Consider the following 20,889-nt stretch of genomic DNA (forward strand, 5'->3'; position numbering starts at 1 on the left):
CAGCTGAGAAAACAACCCGCACGCCAAACCATAATGCAACCTTTTTCAACCTATGTGAAATATTGTGCAGATACGGGATGATGACCACTGTCTGCTCTCTTTCACCCTCAACTTGTCTCCTCTCTTCGCTTGTGGCAATGATTGCATTTTTCACTTCCCGACGATTCTTCTCACAGGCCAAAAGGATACATTACTCTTGGTAACCAGCTCCCCTCAAGCGCTTGAACTGCACGGAAACACTCTTATTCATTGAGTGTACGCACGATTCGATGAGGACAGCTTTGATGCAAGAAGTTGCAATCCCATTCTTTACTATCTTCGATTGTGCCGAATGATAGCTCAGCAATGGTTTTCCCAATGTAGGTTGATACATCCAACACGTGTGAAAAGGAGACAAATTAATTTTTAGGTCCACAAACTGAATGCGTCGTTCCTTTGGTACCTCTAAGGTAAACCGTGAGCCACACCCGTTTTTCCTAAAAGCTTTTAAAACAGTCACTAACGTGCTCATACCCGGATCGTTTTTTACCAAAACAAGGTAGTCATCTACACATCTGAACAGCTTCAGATCCATACCATCTAGCTCCTTATCTACTGCTGTGTCAAGTTTGCTCAAAAAACATTGCATAAGATCGGGGTGACACTTGATCCAATGCAAATCTCATCCTTCTAGACGTACAATTCTTCATTCCACCCCACTAGCGTGGAACTCAAATACATAGCCAAAATCTTCATAAAACCTTCTACAGACACACCACAGGCGTTACAAAAAGCCACTTCATCATTTTTTTCTGTGATGCACTCTTGTACGCGTTGTAGTAACGGACCATGCGGAACGGAATAATACAGATCGACGACATCAATACTGAAGGCATCAGAGACCCTTACATCATCTTCCTTTAAGTAGTCCACTTCTTCCACTGAGTTGGAAACCAAAAACGGGTCACAAAACTGGAGCGTTTTCAAATGTTTTTGCGAAAGTTCGTACACAAGACGTAGCCATGTACCCCTTTCTGAGACAATGGTTCGGAAGGGAAGGTTTTCCTTGAGTATTTGTACCGTAAAGAACGCTCCCATCAACAAGCATTTTTAGCCTTTTACCGCTGAAGACAGCCAGGTTGAAGTCAGGTTCAAGTCAGCTAGCTTGCCAACCGCCCGACGTTTTACAACACTGACCTTCTCAACAACTTTGCGGAAATTTTTTTCCATAGCAGCCTGGGTCTTCTCCAAATATAGCTTTTCTGGTAAAATCACAAGTAACCCTCCTTATCCAAAACAGCAATACGACTACCACTAGCAGACAGGAACTTAATCACAGTCCCATTTTCTGTGCCATTAGCGGTGTTACGTTGCTAGACGAAAACGCATTCACGCAATCAGTACTGCACCTCAGTTTTTCCTCGTCCTTCACACGGCTTGCCACGGACCTGGTCACTTCCACATTCTCGGCACGGGAGTGAACTGGTTCCACACAGAACTTGGGTCCATGTTGAAGAAACCTTTTATGATGGTCAGGCAAAGCCAGATCTCTTAGGATCATGACTTTTCTTTCCGTACTTGTGCGTCTTTCCTTCTTGGGTAAACATTTTCGTACCTGCTTTCAAAATTTGTTTTTTCAGCTTAAAACAAATTATCAAAGATTTGTTCAGCAGTAGAAAGGCTAGTCAGCAAGAAAGCAAAAGGAGAATCGAACAGATGTAGCAGTAAGCATGGCAGGAGGTACGTCGAGTGCAAAAAAGATGTATATGGAACTCATTTTTTTGTCTCCTTTGTCTCCTTTTTGTCTCCTTTTCACACGTGTTGGATACATCACCCTAGATCGGAAAAACCATTGCTGAGCTGTCATTCGGCACATTCGAAGATAGTAAAGAATGGGATTGCAACTTCTTGCATCAAAGCTGCTCTCATAAAATCGTGCGTACACTCCATGAATGAGACGGTTTCCGCGCAGATCAAGCGCTTGAGGGGAGCTGGTTACCAAGATGATTGTATCCTTTTGGCCTCCGAGAAGAATCGTCGGGAAGTAAAAAATGCAATCATTGGCACAATCAAAGAGAGGAGACAAGTTGAGGGTGAAAGAGAGCGGACAGTGGGGATCCCGTATCTGCACAATATTTCACGTAGGTTGAAAAAAGTTGCAATAAGGTATGGCGTGTGGGTTGTTTTTTCAGCAGAAACAAGTTATCGAAGATTTGTCCAGCAGTAGAAAGGCTAGTCAACAAGAAAGGAACTGGAGAATCGAGCAGATGCAGCATAAAGCACGGCAGGAGGTACGTTGAGTGCAAAAAAATGTTGTATACGGAACTCCTTTCACATGTGGAAAGGAATACGTTGGTGAGACGGGTCGGTGCATAAATGTGCGCCTTCGTGAACATGAGAGTTCACTAAAGGGGGCCCCTTACTCACACTTAGCGATGCATTGCAAGAAGTGCACCTGCCAACTGAAATTTTCCGACAAATAAATAATTGACAGGCACAACAAGCGCACGACGAGAGAAATAATGGAAGCGTATAGAATAAGGAAAGGAGGGGACAGTTGCGTCAGTCAAGCGTCAGTTCTACTGACAGATGCGGAATTTGCTTTTTTTGGACGTCACATAATGCAGTGTTTTTCTCTGTGTTATGTTTTTCTTTTTTTGATTTTTTCATTCTTTGTTCTTTGTTTTTTTTCTCTTTTACGTTTTCTTTTGTTAGTTCTTGACACGTGTTTGTTTCCGGTTGTGGGCTCGTGCATATTTTGTTATATCACATTGTTGATGATGACAGGGGAAGTCGGGAATGACGTACATACGCGTGATGTATTTATTAGTTTTCGCATTGAAATGAATGTTTCAGTTGCTACTAAGTGCTTGTCTGTGTCCTCTCTGAGTGTATGTATTTCTGCGCTTGTTTCATCAGAGTTCACTTATTTGCACGCGCACGGTTTAAAGAAAGACCACAGAGAAACTATGACTTGTTTTGCATTCAAGATCTCACTCTTATATCTCTAATGTCATGTGTTTGACTTTAATGGGATTCGCATTAGAAAATAAAATCAAGGTTGAAGTCTAACTCACCTTTCGCGCGAAAGTAACCACGCATGTCGTCAATGATTTCACAGTGCTTTCTAAGGCGGTAGCAGTTATATGAACACCCAGTAAAATTGGAAGCTTGGTGGGGTGCTTCATAATTTAGGGTAAACTGGTATGGGTAAATACAGGAAACGACACAGAAAAAGGAGACTGGGACATGCGCTTGTCTTTGTCTCTTTTTTTGTGTGATTGTTCGCCCTGAAATATGGACATTTTCTAGCATCATTTTGCCATTGACGTTTTTTCCGCAGTCTTGCCCCGTAATTTGTATTAGCATATAAAGCATATATATATATATATATATATATATATATATAATGAGATCTAACAGACAGTAATGCCAAGGAATGTACAGGGGAAGTTATTAGAACCAACGGAATGTAAATAAGAAGAAAGAAAGATGGATGAAAAATCACACGGCTTGCCAGATGGCGCTGACTGTCACTCCTACTTCTAAATTCACATATAAACCCCAAAAAGTGGATGGAGGGAAGGCCGCTGTGATAGCTCAGTGGTTAGAGCATCGAACGCGTTATTCGAAGGTCGTAGGTTCGATTCGTGCTCACGGCTGGTTGTTTTTTCATCGACCTTTCTTTCTTCTTATTTAAATTCTTTTGGTTCTAATAGCTTCCCCTGTACATTCCTTGGCATTACCGTCTGTTAGATCTCATTATTATTGTGTTAAAACACGGAAAAACGAGCCCTTAGGTATACACTTTCAGAAATGGCGATAACATAAATTTGACGTATGAACCAGACCACGTCTCCTGTTATCGTAGCGTCACACGAGTTGACATGATTAAGACCTAGCTGCTAGCTCTTTCATCAGTCGATCGTCATCGACGCAGTTCCCCACAAGACTCTCTGACCATACATTGCTACCGAATCATCTCCTAGCAGTACACAGCGACCAGCAGCATGGCGGAACCATCAGCTGACTTTGACATCTCTAAGTACACCGGATCAGTGAAAGACGGACCCGTACAGGACTGGTTAAACCTATTTGAGCTCCACGCTACCACTGCATCATGGTCGGAATTGGAGATGGTCACAAACTTCACCGACTACGTCACTCGTGAGGCAATCAAATTTTAGCTCACCCACATATTTGAAATTGACGAATAGGGGAAAAAATCAAAGAACAAATCATCAATCGATTTAAAGATTACGATGAAGATTCGCTTACAACCCGTGATCTGAAGGCAATCAATCTCGGCTGTCACAAGCACCAACAGTCTTCAAGCACTAAAACACCCAAATTGAGTCGGCCATTCTCATTCTGACAAGACCAATTCAAACATCATCACTTCACCACATGTTTCATGTTACCAAACAATCCAGCGCACTGTACTCCCCGCCTCGTACACTCGGCTCACCACATGGTTTTCCGCCACTTGGCTTTTCAGTTACTCACAACGCCCACCTCATGCCTCACGCGCTCGCAACGGTTAGTATTGAGCTGAAGAACTCCGAAGATACACAGCCAAGCTACAAAGCTGCGTAGGCAGAGAGATATTCTCAAGCAAATCCGACCAAATCAAGCGTTTTTCGGTGTCGCCATCGAGTTCCCAGCCAGAGGAGAGTCCAATCAACACAGTAGGCTCAGAAGAATCAACTCTCAAGCACTACCCTGTGCCAGAAGCATCTACTAGAAATGGCATTGCAAGAGCCTCCAAAGACCTTTTTATCGATTCTGGTACCCCACCTTTATTTCCTTTCGAGAATCATGACAACCAACGACTACCAACTATTCACTGGTCACATCAACTATCAAAGAGAAGCAGGCTGGTGTTACTAAAGTTACCTGCGAAACCACCTTCACATCTCTCAAGCGATGTCTCACATCGCCGCCAGTGCTGCATCATTTCAACCCTGCAGCACCTACTGCAGCATTAACTCACTAAGGCTTGAACAAAATTAAAACATCATTTGTTTAAACATGCACTCTTAAAAAAGCCTGCTTATTCATAACTAAATACTAACCATTTGCTTGTCACAAAAAGCACTAACCTCCTAGTAAGTGTAGGTAGTAAAATGCTGTTAGTGAAACTTGCTAGTTTGATAAAAATGGTTCGTGAATAGTGCTGACTCGAAAAATAATGCATTATCACATTGATACAATGCCACAACACGATAATAAACTAGCCAAGTATATATCGTACAGTAAGCGATGTGCATTTCTCCAGCTAGACTATTCAGAGGTCTTCATTTATTCCTTGTAATTACCATCGCAAGTACGCATGAGAGCAACCAACATAGAGGTCTTAAGGAATCACACACTAGCATATACACGCAAAACCACGTATAGAATCTAAAGCCTTAGACGGTATGTACTGTAGCAGCCGTTTGAACGCTCTTCATGCTCCTACTTTGGGAGAGCACACTGTGTACTAAACAGCAGCTATATAACTTACACGTTTTTTATACGTCGTCGTTTATTTTTCTAGATATGTGTGGCATCACTTGGTGTAAACTTTTTATTCCAGACTAATAGACAAAACAATCATTGCTCTAAATTTTATAAAACGTGCCACAATTACTGCAAAATATACGTTAGTTTTGTTTTTACGAGAGATCTCTCAACATACGTGGATTAGTAGTTACCTATTTGAAATTACCTAGAAAACGTTCGTGGTTAGTAACGGCAAAAGTTTCAAGCTTTATTGGCTGCTAGCTATTTGAAAGAAATGCCGCGAAGTTACAGTAAAATACGTCCGAAATAAGTATATGCACGCGTTTACAACTGCTTACTAACTTTTTATATGGTTTTGTTGACCCTGCAAAGAATATAGCGGGAGAGCTGCCCCTATGTGAACTTGCGGTGTTGTTGTACTGCACGAGATAACTCACCAGCTACTATCCCTCGACCCTGCGAACACGTTTGGCGTACTTTTGAAGATGATAGTCTTTCTTGGGGACCTTCGACGGAAAAACTTTGATCTGTCTGTCTGGCTGTCTGTACATTTGTCTGTTTGTCCGCCCTAACGATATCTAAAACAACACCAAACAGCCGATCCCATCCGCCGAGCCCACATATATTGCTCAAGGTTTAGCGTTCATAGTTGTGCAATTATCAATTAAAAAGCAAGCAAGTATTGCGCATATATGAGGCACCACAACAACGATTCGATGTTTTGTATGTCTGCTTTTATACTAGAAGAGGCACACACAAGAAACTCTAAGGAATGTAGCGTTCCCTGCCGCGGCGCTAACAGTGAAACGCGATGCTCAAAAAGCTGCTTGCAACGCTTTGCTATGACGTCACGGTGGTGGCACCTGCCCGTCGCTTTGCATTCTACACCTGGTTACATCCGAGACAGGCGTGCATCTTTCTCCACGGGCTGCACGCCTTCGTTTTCGAAGATAACTGCCAGATGGCACTTGTGTCTAACGGGCCTCGATGTGCTCGTTCGCCTCCGCTATACGCTCGAGGCACTCTAACGCAACCCCTGCAGAATACCATTCACCGATTTTTTTGCGCAGAACATTTAACAAACGTTTTGTTCACTCTCTCCAAACGCAAGGCTATCGTCTTTCGACGACATTTGCGGTGTAACATGCAGATATGAAGCCAATTTTTTTTAGTTCTTATGCATCTTTAACATCAGATTTTTGTTGTAACAATCATTTTTACCTCAGTAAACCTGCCAAAATATGCCTTTCCAACATTGAGGAATCGTAGGTATGGAATCGACCTGCCTGTCCATTTCTGGAGTGGGATTTGGCTAAGTTTCTTTATTCCAAAGAACTGAAAAGAATAGAATCAGGTCAAGTTGAAATTACCTGATATGGAACTGGAATGCTGTGGAGGCGTCTCTTCGGCAACACTGCTCTGGCTTATACTGTTGTTTAAAATTCGAAAACTTGGAAACAGATGAAAACAGGCTCTAATCTTTTCAAAAAGTCCTGAATTCATTACCATTCCATTATGTGCAAAATATGCGTAATTTCGTTCGCATTCAATTCATTCAAGCATTGTCCCCATTCTTTTCCATGATCGCGAAAATGTGAAATAAATCCGGAGTCATTTCAATTTTGGAGTGACACCTCCACAACACTCAACGCAAGTAAGAACACCTAAAGAGGGCTTTTTCTTTTTTTTTGGAAACCAAGTTACATGCATTTTTTGTACGGCAGGGTTTTCTCGCAGTACAGAGTCCGAATAACGGGGAGTTTTTATTCATTGATTCAATACACAATAACATAATTTTCAATTTCTATTTATTACACGTATGAAAACCTTTTTTCTTTACTTTTCACCATCGTGAGAACACGTGGTGCTGCTCGGGGTTTTTACGCCGGTCATGAGTGAATGTCATCTACTTGTGATGTCTGTGTTCGATATTTTCTGTAACATGTTTCGAAACTTAACGACTACATTTTAAACAATTCTTTGCAGACTTGTAGGAGAGGCGTTTGTGGAAGGCACTGATTTCTGAGCTTAGAAAGAAGATGCATGTATCTTTCTGAGAGATAGTAGTTTCTGAGAAATAAAATAAAGATATTCTACAATGTTCGTTTTCGCTATTTCATTTGCAAAGTTCTGTACCAATCACAGGAATCACGTGAACACTAGCACGTGTAGTGCTTGAAGAATTTTGTGTAAAGAAGCGGGAGACCCGTAGTTCTGGAAAGACGCGGAATGGGAAGCTGCGTTCGTACGGCTCCTGTGGACGCGCAGCTAAATCTGTGTTTCTAGAGTTTTTTCTTCAAGTGTTCATGAACTGTTTCTCGCATCGGTTCCGAGAAGTCATCAGGATCCTACCGATACCATATTTGACCACAGTGAGTGAGTTTTCGTCAAGTTAGGAACAATTTCTTTTCCTGTGGAGCGGTGCCCTCTTTAACCCTAACGAGTGGCTCGGGAGACCACGCTTTTGCTGGGCTTGTTCTCGCCTGCGGCCGGCCCTTCGGAGGCCTGGTGCGCAGAATTATTTGCTTACGATGGAGTATGAAGTGCACGGAGAGGATATTTCAGAAGAAGAGTTTACTGAAGATAAAAGTTGGCAGTCCGCTGGGGCCGGAAGAGCTGGCGCCAAAACACGCACTGCTGACTCTAACGCGCCATCGTCGCAACCGAGCGCACGCCGCGGCAGATCGAGAGGCGCTGCGCTGAAGTGCAAAGTAATACACGCGGGAACGATGCCCTCCCTTCCTCAAGATCACATCAAGATTGTGATCCGGCCGAAAGAGGACTCAATATCTTGAAAATTGGGGCAGCTACGGTGGCTGACGCAATACTAGTTGCCGCTGGCATAAGCCAGGAAGATTTGTGCCAGGATATTCTATGCTCAAATGTGCAGCAAAATATTGTGGTTGCCAGTACTCCCAAGCGCGAAAACGCAGACTGATACGTTCGGGTGAAGCAAATACTCATTTCAGGCAAGGTGCACGAGCTAAGTGCCTATGAGACTGCCCCACACTCTACTTGCAAAGGGGTGATTCGCAACGTCCCACTTCAAGACGGCCCTGACGTTATCGATGCGAAGGTTGTCAACACAAATAATCCACTCGCCTTAGCAGCCAAGAGAATAGGCCAAACTGGCATGGTCATCATCGATTTCGACGGGTATCGTGTACCGTACTTTGTCAGGTATTGATCAGTGCTGATGCAGTGCTCACTCTACCGCAAGCGAATCGACGTGTGTTATGCGTGCGGCCGTCTCGGTAATCCCGGTGACGTGTGCCCCACTCCCGGTGACACGATTTGCCGAGGCTGTGGTGCCGCAAGCCCTGACAAGCAACCTGTGTGTACTCCCAAGTGCAAACTTTGTGGTGGCCAGCATCTCACGGCTAGCAAAGACTGTGCTCAAAGGTTCAAGATCCCGTACATTGTGCGCCGTCGTCGCAGTGAGCGTGCCGAATGGCTGGTGCTGCGTCACCGTCCCCACAACGTCACCTCGACACTGCGGACGAGTTCCAGTCTTCGTCACCCACCACGGATGCTCAGCGCAGAGGACGCCCCCGTTCCGGGGGCGCTCGGGAGGCCGCTCCAGATCCAGGCGCCATGGTGCCACCAAGGGATGTTCCGGCTCGCGCTCCAGGTCGACAGAACGTGCCCGGGGAAGTTCCACTTCTCAGCCTCGCTCCAACTTTACGCCGGGGCAAGTTTCGTCGGGGCCGACCAGGTCCTGCTCCCACACGCCCACCACCTCTAACAGCAAGAAGCCAACGCTCTCCTGGGCCGACAAAGCCCGAGGAAGACGTGAGTGTCCTAGAGGTGACGAATCGAATCGCGGTTCTCCCCACGCGAGTGAGCTCGACGAGATGCGACGAGCAAACGAGCAGCTGAGGAAAGAAAACGCGCAGCTTAAGCGAGAAATGAGCAGGCTAGCAGCGGAGATCGCGGAGATTAGAAAGCTCGCGTCCTCGCCCCCTTCGGCGCAGCCCGCCCCAACCACGGTCGCCATGGATACGTCTGAGGCACTTCATAGGCCTAGCGGAACTAAGCGCCGAGCAGTTGAGAACACACAAAAAGAAGAGGCGGTAAACTTACTGTCGGAACACAAGGTTTCCTTTGTGAACATGCAGACTACCTTAGCGAAAATTCAAGAAGCCGTGGCACATCCAAAGATAGGATTAGGAGCACTGAGTGAACGCATAAGCAAGTTAGAAAGGTCGATGCGAGGAGAGACCCCGGTCTGACTCCTTTGCAGGTCCCAGCACAACGCAATGTACTAGCGCCACCGACTGAGAACGCGATCCTCCAGGCTGCTATAGCTGCTCAACCATCCCCTCAGCCTAAACATGGATAGTGTGGACGAAAACGTCAGAATCTGGCAATAGAACTGTCGCGGGTTTACTCACAAAAAGGCCGTTCTACAACAATCTTTAAGAACTCTCGATGTTAAACCCCAAATCATCGCGGTTCAGGGAGTTGCATCTGGCACCCCCATCAAAATCCCGGGTTACCTAGTAGCGTCATGACATTCAGGAGGTAGGGGAGTTGCCACACTTATCAGCAAAAGGTACAATTACCTATCGCGTGACCTCGGTGCAGTTGCCGATGGCATTTAGTACGTAATGACTGAAATTTTAACGAACTTACCCAAGAAGGGTCTTCGAAGAAATAGCCTTTTTATTCTCAACGTATACTGCAGTCCCAGTTATCGCAGTGCGAGAGCAAACTCTCTGTTTAAAAGGGCTGTGAGCATGGCCAGTAGTTGCCTCTTTGTAGTTGTAGGGGATTTCAACGCCCCACACAGCGTGTGGGGATACATGTATGATACCCCCAAAGGACGCAAGCTATGGCAGACTGCGACAGAAGCCGACTTAACGCTTATAACTGACAAGGATTTCCCTACTAGGAGAGGTAACTCTATATGTAGGGATACCACTCCAGACCTGACTTTTGTGAAGAATATAGATGGGGTCAAATAGGTCAACACGGCTCTAGACCTCGGAAGTGACCACTACATCATCGAGGTATCCTTCGCGATTGCCCGCTTTAGGACGAGAAAATTCAAGGTGTTCGACTGGGACGCTTTTCGCAAAGTCAGAGCTGAGAGAGCACCGATGGCTGGGACAGACTTTGAAGGATGGTACAAAGAAATCAGAGATGACGCCACGGCAGCGATCAAAGGAGGTCGTCACTGACCTCGATGTTGAAAACATGGACATCAGGTTGGCACACCTACTAGAAGCCAAGCAAGCCCTACTCTAGAGGTGGAAGGGACAGAAGCATAACAGGAGGCTCCGCAAGAAGGTTTCCGAGGTTAGCAGGGCGATCGAGGAGCACTGCAAAACTTTGTGTAAACAACAATGGCATGAGCTCTGTGAGAGCATCGAGGGTCAGCTCAGATCTGGGAAGATCTGGGGTCGACGTAAGGATGGGCGGAAAAGGTGACGATATGTTCTTGGATGTTGATGACAGCACCGTACTCTCGCAAAAAATCCTTACCCAAAATCAACTCTTTACAACAGTCCGGTAAAATGACAGAAGTGGCGACGAAGTTCGAATCATCGATTACGAGCTGAGCGGTGCATTTACCGGTTGGCGTCATTAGCTGCCCACCAGCACTCCTTATGCTCGGCCCACTCCACGGCGTCTTAACCTTCTTACGGCGGTCGGCGAGCTCTTGTCGCATAACAGAGAAGTCAGCACCGGTGTCAACCAGTGCTGTTACGTGGTGTCCGTCTATAATAACGCTGAGGTCGGCACGTACAAATTTGTTGGCATTAGTACTCGTGGTTGTCGTCGTCTTCGTTATCACCGTCGTCACGTCGTCTTTGTGTAGAGGCAAGGGGGTCTTTTTGGCATCTCGGCAATAGGAAACCTTGCCCCCGGAGGTCGCGGCAGTTAGTTTCCCTGGCACGGGCTTGGGGAGCGGTTTCTGATGGCGTCCACGTATCTTTTGCGATTCGGGGAATTCTGACCTCGTGCAGGTGAGGGAGATCGCCAGCGACGACTTGGTGAAGACGCCTGGTTGGTCGGTGGGTGATCAGCACCATGGTCACGAAGGTCTTCAGAATAAAAGGAAGCGGGCCGAGAAAAGTTTCCAAACCGGGTTTCTCGATGACGGCAGTAGCGCGAGATGTGGCCTGGTTCGCCGCAGTGGAAACAAAGGGGTAGATGGTCGGCAGTGCGCCACAAGTCGGTCCGACGTACTGGTGGTTGCCACACAGGTTCACGCTGCCACCACGGCAAGGTAACGGGCCGTGGCTGAAAGGGTGCTTCTTCTGGGGCAGGCGGATGACGGCGAGCGGCATCGGCATAGGTCAGTAGACGTAGTTCGGGTGGTGGCGCCGGTGATGGAAAGGCTTGCCGTAGTTCCTGGCACACGATTTCTGCAACAGAAGCAACTGGGGGATCGGTAGACGGAAGGCCAAGGGCCCGCAGCTCTTCCCGCAGGATTTGTCGAATCATTTGCCGTAAAGAGTTTTCGGAAACGGCAGCGTTTTGAGCGGCGGCACGAACAGGCGTTTGGTCGGGCAGGCGGTCAAAGTGGCGGCATTGTTGCCGGAGCGCCCGCTCAATGACAGTCGCCTCTTTGATGAATTCATCCACTGTTGTTGGCGGATTTCGTACAAGGCCGGCGAAAAGCGGTTCCTTAACTCCCCGCGTCAGATGACGAACTTTCCTCGCCTCGGGCATGTCAGGGTCAGCGCGGCGAAATAGACGGGCCATATCCTCAGCGAACATGGCAACGCTTTCGTTCGGCTTTTGCATGCGGGCTTCAATTATCTGTTGTGCGAGATCCCGTCGGTCCGCACTCAGGAACGTCTCGAGAAGCTTTTGGCGGAAATTGTCCCAGGTTTGGAAAGTAGGCTCCCTGCTCTCGTACCATAAACGAGCGCTATTTTCCATTGCGAAGTAGGCACGGCCAAGTTTTTCTTGCATGCTCCAACGATTCACCACAGCGGTCTGCTCGAACTGGTCGAGCCAGTCCTCGACATCTTCATACGGTTCTCCACGAAGACTTCGAGAACACGAGGAGTCTCAAAAGTTACCTGGTAAGGGTGAGTCGTCTGGGCCGGAAAAAGATTCGCAGACGTTGAAGGGGCAGCCATGTTGGTAACAGGAGATGCCATCAAGAGTTCTGGACTTAGGCCTAATAGGCGCCGGCTGAATCGGTGTACTGGAGCCGCAACAAGATGTTGAGGCTCCGGACTGGGTGTACGGTCGCGAACAACGCTTTCTTGCATCAGGTTGCAGGCCCCAGCACCTCCACCAGAGTCGCGACGTCTAGAGAGAGGTCGTACTCGAAGACGCTGCGAAAACAGCAGCGGGTGGGTCTTTTTGGTAACCGCGCGCGAGAGAGTTCCTCATCTTTCTCGTTGTTGCGTTCTGCATAAAAGCGTGCAGATGCGCATATGCGCTGTCGCCTTCGTCTTTTTCGCGGGACGCACGTGACAATATATATATATATATTAATATATATATTTATGTATATTTGTGTGTGTGTGTGTGTGTGAAAGAAATGTCTAGCTAAGCGCTCGTTTTTTACGTATTTTTACACAATAATAATGCGACCTCACAGACAAGAATGCCAAAGAAAGTGTAGGGGCAGTTATTAGACCAAATGGTAATTTAAATGTGAACAAAGAAAAGTGGGTGAAAAGGTAACTTGTGAACAGGAACCAAACCTGTGACCATTGAATAAGGCGTTTGATGCTCTACCAACTGAGCCACCACAGCGGCCATCCCCGCAACCGCTTTTGTAGCATATATTTTTGCACTAAACGTGGGAGTGTCAGTGAGAACCAACAGTAGGCAAGGTGGCGAGTGTGGCACACTCTTCATGAGCCTGTTTGGTGTCACGTAGCATGTGAACTTAATACGACCTAACAGCTGACCAATAGTCCCTCGCATACAACCTAAAGGCACCAAGTCTGCCAGTACGAGACCCTCGTTAATGAATTAAGGAAAGAAGTGTATGCTTAACGGCTCGTTTTGCCGTGCTTAGATATAATAATAATAATGAGATTTAACAGACAAGAATGCCAAGGGAACTATAGGGGAAGCTATTAGACCAAATGTTAATGTAAATATGAATAAAGAAAAGTGGGTGAAAAGATAACTTGCCGTGGGCAGGAACGAAACGCGCGACATCGCGAGGTCGTTATTTCAAAGACACAGGTTCGGTTTCTGCCCACGGCAAGTTATCTTTTCACCCACTTTTTTATTCCACATTTACATTATCATTCGGTCTCATAACTTCTGCTATACTTTCCTTAAGACTCTTGTCTAATATATATATATATATATATATATATATATATATATATATATATATATATATATATATATATATATATTTATATATATATTGTCACGGGGCTCCACCGCCAACGACGACGCCGACACCGCCGCCGCCATGAAATGGAAACCACCCACAGCATAACTAAAAGCGTCTTGACGTCAAACCTTCGCAGCCTGAAGAAGACGTAACGACGCAACGAGGAATCAGCGGAGCCGTAGCCATAGTCGTGATCTGACGCCACGACCCAACCGCAATGCTCGGCGACAAACCAGGGACCTCGACGTAATATTTGACGGCTACTTCGTGACTGCTCTCGTCGAAACTGGAGCCGACCATTCCGTTGTCAGTTGGTCTTTCGCGACAAAGCTGAAAAACGTGAGGACTACATGGCGAGGCCCTGAAATGCGGACTGCTGGCGGCCACCTAATAACGCCGACTTGAGTCTGCACATATAGAGTCACCGTCAATTACCAGACTTATTGCTCCAGAGATATCATACTTAGAATGGACTTTCCAAGTCAACATGGCGTTCTTATCGACAGGAGGTTTGAGTAAATCACACTAACCTCAGAAAACAAGCTGCTAATCCCAACAACGCCAAAGAGTCACGCATTGATTGTGCAAGAAGAACAGGTCATCGTGCGACTTTTCTACAGCGTCGTCATTTCCGTTGGCACCGAAAAAGCCAAACACCTTGAAAGAATCGTCGAGGGCAATCAGCATCTTCTTCTAAACTATCAGATTCGCGTCACAAGAGGCATAGCTGAGCTGCGTGATGGCGAAGCAAAGGTGTTGCTGACGAACTTTAGTCACAAATACAGGCACATCAACCATGGTACGATGGTCTCCTACATCGATGAATTCATGGAAGCCAGCAATTCATTCTCCCTCTTCGATGCTGCCGATGCTGCTTCGATGAACCGAGGTCCTGAACGAGATTTCTATGTCAACCCGAGTCTTCTGAAATGAAAGTAAGACCATCTCAAGTCCCTGATCTTGCAATGCAAGGACTGCTTCTCATCATCATCACAAATTCGACAAACCCCAGTCGCGAAGCTTCGCACCATAACAGAAGAAAGCACCCCAGCAGTTCGACGAAGCCCGTATCCGGTCTCCACGCGCGAACGATACACCGTGAACAAAGTAGTTGACGAATTGCTACGTGATGACATCCTTCAGCCGTTCAAGAGTCCGTGGGCGTCACTCGTGGTATTAATGAAGAAGAAAGACTGGACCCTACGTTTTAGTGTCGATTACCACCACCTGAACAAAATCACAAAGAAGGGCGTGTACCTTATTCCACGTATAGACGACGCCCTGGACCGACTGCACAATGCGAAGTACTTTTCCATGATGGACCTCGAAACGGGCTATTGGCAAATTGAGCTAGGTTGACGAGAAGGATCAAAAGAAAACGGCCTTCATCACACGGTTGGCTTCTTTGAGGTTAATGTCATGCCATTTGGTCTTTGCTCAGCGCCTGTGATGTTCTAACGTGTTCTGGACACCGTGCTGGCTGGATTAAAATGGCAGACTTGCCGTGTACTTGGATGACGTCATCGGGTTTTTCTCCAGCTTCAACGAGCATCTCTGTCGCCTTCAAGCGGTACTTCAAGCTATCAACCCCTCTGGAATAACCCTGAAACCAGAAATGTGCCGCCTCGCGTGCGCGGAGCTGTTGTTCCTGGAACACGTCACTAGCAAGCCTGGAGTTCATCCCGACCCGCGAAAAACAGCCGCCATCACTGATTTTCCGCTGCCTACCGACGAAAAGGCTGCACGCCAATTCCTCGGTTTGCGTGCCTACTACAGACGTTTCGTCAAACGTTTCTCGCAGATGACTGAGCCGCTAACTCACCTCACAAAAATCAACGTCGAATTCAGATGGGTAGCGGCACCAGAGGAATCAATTCAGGAATTTATATGATGCTTCTAGAGACCACCAACGCCTTCGCATTTGGATGAATACGTCGAAACAGAAGTACACACCGGCGCAAGCAGCGTAGGTCTCGGTACCGTTCTTGTGCAAATGACTTATGGCGTGGAAAGGGCTATCAGTTTTGCTATAGCCGGTCGCTATCAAAGACCAAAGCCAACTATTTCGCAACCGTGAAGGAGTGTCTTGCATTGATCTGGGCAGCATCAAAGTTTTGCCCCTACCTCAACGGCATGCCTCTCGAAGTTATGAGCAACCACTACGCCTTGTGTGGGTTAGCTAAGTTGAAAGACTCTTCGGGTTTTCTCGCGTGGTGGAGCCTCAGACTTGAAGCATTCGACGTAACAGTCATTTACAAGTCCGGAATAAAACAGTCTGACGCCGACTGCTTGTCGCGCGCCTCCATCGAACCACCGCTGCCCGACCACCTGGATGAGGACAGCTTCTTAGGAACAATAACTGCCGATAACTTCGCCGACCAAAAATGAGCTGACCCAGAACTGCTGGTACCTTGAGGGTACTGACAGGACTGTTCCGAATGTTTTCAGGAGAAGAATGGAGATGAACTTCTTGCCCTTTCAAGCTGGCCGCCTTCTCATGGTTCTTTCAGCAGTAAGACCACAAGTACTTGAAGCTCTACACGCCGACTCGACGGCTAAACACCTCGGTGTTTCCCGTACGCTCGCAAAAATACAAGAAACGTACTACTGGCCACGACGTGCCACGGACGTCACTCGTTAACTCAGTACCTGCCACGACAATCAGCGACGAAACACATTACCGACTAGGCCAGCCGGACTTCTTCAGCCCATCGGCATCGACTGCAGGCCGTTCCAGCAATCGGCATCGACTTACCGGGGCTGTTCCCAACATCGTATTCCGGGAACAACTGGACTGTCGTCGCTAGTGGCTACCTCACACGCTACGCGGAGACAAAGGCCTCGCCCAAAGGCAGTGTCTCCGAGGTAGCAAGGTTCTTCGCCGACAACATTGTCCTGCGTCATAGAGCCCCACAGGTCCTCATTACTGATGAGGTACGGCCTCAACAGCAGACCTAAGTTAGGCGATACTGAGGTACAGCCAGGCATGCCACCACCACACCATTGCCTACCACCTACAGACAACGGCCTCATCGAATGTCTTAATAAGGCCATCGCTAATATGCTGGCCATGTACGTCGATGTCGAGCACAAGACGTGAAATGAAATTCTTTCATTCATGACCTTTGCGTAGAATACGGCCGTCCAAGAAACGACGCTGATACGGCGTACAAGTTGGTTTTTGGAGCAGCCCGGCAATGACGCTCGACGCTATGCTTTCAAACGTCACTGAAGAAAAGAGCCTCGACGTAACCACCTCCCTTCAGCGCGCTGAAGAAGCTTGTCAGCTCACCCGCCTAACCATCAAGAATGAGCAGGCGATCGACAGCCACCGTTACAATGTTCGACAAAGCTTCATGGAGTACCAGCCCGGGGGCCATGTCTGAGTATGGACGCCGATACGCCGACGCAGGCTCAGTGAAAAAGTTCTGCGACGGTACATCGGACCATAGAGAGTAGTTCAATGTCGCGGCTTACTAGATTACGAGGTTGTTCTCGATGGCATTATGAACTCTCAACGGTGCCGTGCTCGACCAAAAGTCAGTCAGGTCGTCTGCCTCAAGCCATTTTATGCGCAAACCAGAGGACTGTATTTTGTTGCTGTTGCTGTGCATCATTGTCTATTGCTTTTAATATTGTACTTCCGTCTTTTGTTGAAGCATCGGGATGATACCTTTTTCAGAGGGGGGCAATGCCTTGTTCCTTTGCTCAAGTTTTCTTATGACCCCGCTACACTAAGTTGAACGCGAACCACGTCTACTATGTTTCAGAAATTTCGAAGCTATAGTAGATCGTTTCGTTAAGATTACGTCCACTTTGTGGACATTACAGATTATTCTGGAACCGTGTCACCATTAGCTATAATGCTAGAATATTGAATTGCAAGGGTATGAATGCCGACACGCCTCGCCGCTTCTCAGGAGATCGACGTTCGACCCGACGCTCCGTTCGTTCGTTGCTATCAGGGCAATACTGCTACTGTAATCAGACTTTCCGTGTACTGGGCACAGGCTCCCCCAAACAAACAGTTTATTATTAACCTCCAGTCTGCTCCCTTCGCCCACGTCACGACCCCGTGACAATATATATATATATATATATATATATATATATATATATATTATAAAGTCTTGGTAGTCTTGGTTGCGACAGCGTTTATTTGAGGAGAAAGACCTCGCAAACGAACGGGCAGAGCCATTACACAGACGATGACGATGATGATGACTCAGAGTGGCAATGAGGACAAAGAGACAAGCGGATGATGGTGATTGTAATCATGCATGGATGAGGACAATGTAAGTAACAAATGCCCACACTAATTCCCCCCACTTGGAAGCGGACACCCTGGCCGCCGTAAGGCAAAGTGACGGGGAACGTCGCGTGAAAGGTTTCATGCGACAAACGTGGACAATCTCTGTGCTGCGATAGCAGCGGTCTGTTGGGGCGATGAGTGGTGTCACACGATAATTAAGCGGCGAAGTCTGTTCTAAAACAATGTATGGCCCGATGAAGCGTGGTTGGAATTTGTCACAGAGACCAGGAGTGCGAATAGGTGTCAAAAGCAGCACCTCATCACCAGGTTGGAAAGACACAACGCAGTGGGATTCGTCATAGATGATCTTCCGCTCGTGCTGTCTCGCTTCAGTATTAACACGAGCCTGATGGCGAGACTGCGCCAGGCGGGAAATGTATTCTTCGCTAGAAGGCTGACATGAATTCCCATGGCTGCTGAAGAAGGAGACGTCGAGAAAGGTAGTCGGGGTGCGTCCGTACACGAGGTAAAATGGTGAGTAGCAAGTTGTTCGCTGAACGGCAGTGTTGTAAGCGAATGACAGGAATGGTAAAAGAGTATCCCAGTTTTTGTGGTCGGGTTGGACGTAAACGGCTATCATGTCTGCAAGGGTTCGGTGAAATTTTTCTGTGAGACCATTTGTCTGAGGGTGGTAGCTTGAAGCTGTCTTGTGAGTAGTTACAGAAGTGCGCAGTACTTCTTTAACCATTTGTGACCAGAACACTTCGCCGCGATCACTAAGCAGTACACGAGGAGCCCCATGACGCAGGATTATGGCGTGAAGAATAAAGTCTGCAACTTCTACAGCTGAGCCTGTAATAACAAAGAAAGTCTCAGCGTAGCGTGTCAGGTGGTCAACGGCGGTCACTATCCATCGTTTGCCAGCAGATGTGACGGGGAGAGGCCCGTAAAGGTCAACACCTACAACCTCGAAAGGCATTGAAGGGCACGGAAGTGGCTGTAAAGGTCCAGCAGGTGCAGACGTGGGGAGTTTACGACACTGGCATGGGTAGCAGGAACCGACGTACAGAGCTACACTAGAAGAAAGGCCAGGCCAATAATAACGACAGCGAATGCGGTCAAGAGTTTTTTTAAAACCAAGATGACCAGCAATCAAGTCGTCTTGAAAGGCTTCGAGCACCTGAAGTCGAAGAGAGCGTGGCAGTACAGGAACCCAGCGCTGACCGTCAGGGTGGTAGACGTGGCGGTAGAGAACCCCATTGTCCAGCTTAAAGTGCAGGAGTTGACGACGGAGTCGCGCGTTTGGTGGATGAGAAACTCCCGAAAGGTGGTCCTTCATGCGTCTGCAGTATGAATCGGACTACTGGTGGGAGATAAATGTTGGCTCTTCATCCGAAAGGGGTTGCGTTATTGATGCGAGCGTATGAACTTTGGTAGATGTGGCGGTTGAGTTCTCACCAACGCTCATATTGTTAGTTGGAAGCGGGCAACGAGATAAAGCATCGGCGTCTTGATGTTTTCTGCCTGACTTGTAAGTTATGTCAAAGTCGTACTCCTGCAAGCGTAGTGTCCACCGACCCAAGCGTCCGGCCAAGTTCTTCAGTGTAGAAAGCCAGCATAAAGCATGGTGGTCCGTAACGATTTAGAAGTGACGGCCGTGGAGATAGGGACGGAACTTCTGGACTGACCAAACCACAGCCAAACACTCTTGCTCAGTTATAGTGTAGTTCTTTTCAGCACGGGTGAGTGTGCGACTGGCATATGACCACTTTCTCTAGGGAAGACTTGTCGCCTTGTAGAAGAACGGCTCCTATACCAAGGCCGCTAGCGTCGGTATGAAGTATAGTCGGTGCGGCTTCGTCAAAATGGCAGAGCAGAGGTTCAGACGTGAGTGCCCGCTTCAGCAGCTCGAATGCCGTTTAACATTCTCGAGACCACAGAAAGGGGACGTTCGAAGCGAGTAGTTGGTGTAGTGGAGCAGCAATAGAAGCGAAGTTCTGGATAAACCGGCGAAAATAGGAGGCGAGGCCAAGGAAACTGCGAAGCTCCTTTGGTTTTTCGGGACGCGGAAAGTGAAGGACTGCAGAAATCTTGTCAGGGTCGGGCCGGATGCCATTTTTGCTAACGACATGTCCTAAGACCTTGATAGATTTGCTAGCGAAAGAGCATTTCTTAGTGTTTATTTGAAGCCCGGCGCCGGCAAGGCATGTCAGAACTTGATCCAGTCGTTCTAGGTGCTCAGGAAACGTTGACGAAAAGAAAATAATGTCGTCCAGGTAGCAAAGACAACTTTTCCAATTCAGGCCACGCAGCACGGTATCTATCATGCGCTCAGAAGTTGCGGGTGCGCTGCAGAGCCCGAAAGGCATCACGTTGAATTCATATAGCCCGTCGGGGGTTGCAAACGCCGTTTTCTCCTTATCGTCTTCATGCATGGGGATCTGCCAGTACCCAGAACGCAAGCCGATGCTTGAAAAAAATTCCACGCCTTGTAGAGAATCAAGGGCGTCGTCAATGCGTGGCATAGGGTACACGTCCTTGCATGTGATCTTATTGATTGCCTGGTAGTTCACGCAAAAACGCACAGAGCCAATCCTTTTTGCGGACCAAAACAATAGGAGATGACCAAGGACTAGATGAGGGACGGATGATTTCCCGTTTAGGCATGTCCGCAACGTTTTCTTCTATAATTTTTCTTTCAGCTACAGACACGCGGTAGGGTCGGTGGTGTACGATAGATGTCCGAACAGTTTGAATTCGATGTGCTGTAGTATTAGTGCGGTCCAGCTTAGACGAGCAAAAATCGAAAGAATTTGCATGTTTCTGT

General features: G+C 47.3%; 1 protein-coding gene across 4 annotated transcripts in view; it reads left to right on the forward strand.

Moving 5' to 3' along the window:
• Positions 1-20,889, forward strand: part of LOC119172443 (venom metalloproteinase antarease-like TtrivMP_A) — a 182,760-nt gene that overhangs the window by 128,133 nt on the left and 33,738 nt on the right. The window contains exon 14 of one of the 4 annotated variants that reach the window (XM_075893808.1): positions 7,471-7,587. The exons of the other annotated variants lie outside the window; for them this stretch is intronic. Coding sequence (XP_075749923.1) covers positions 7,471-7,503 — 33 coding nt within the window. The 3' untranslated portion in view covers positions 7,504-7,587. Of the gene's footprint in view, positions 1-7,470; positions 7,588-20,889 lie in introns of those variants that run through there. 4 annotated transcript variants of the gene reach the window in all.

This window comes from Rhipicephalus microplus, chromosome 4, assembly GCF_043290135.1.
Source record: "Rhipicephalus microplus isolate Deutch F79 chromosome 4, USDA_Rmic, whole genome shotgun sequence".
NCBI lineage: Eukaryota > Metazoa > Arthropoda > Arachnida > Ixodida > Ixodidae > Rhipicephalus > Rhipicephalus microplus.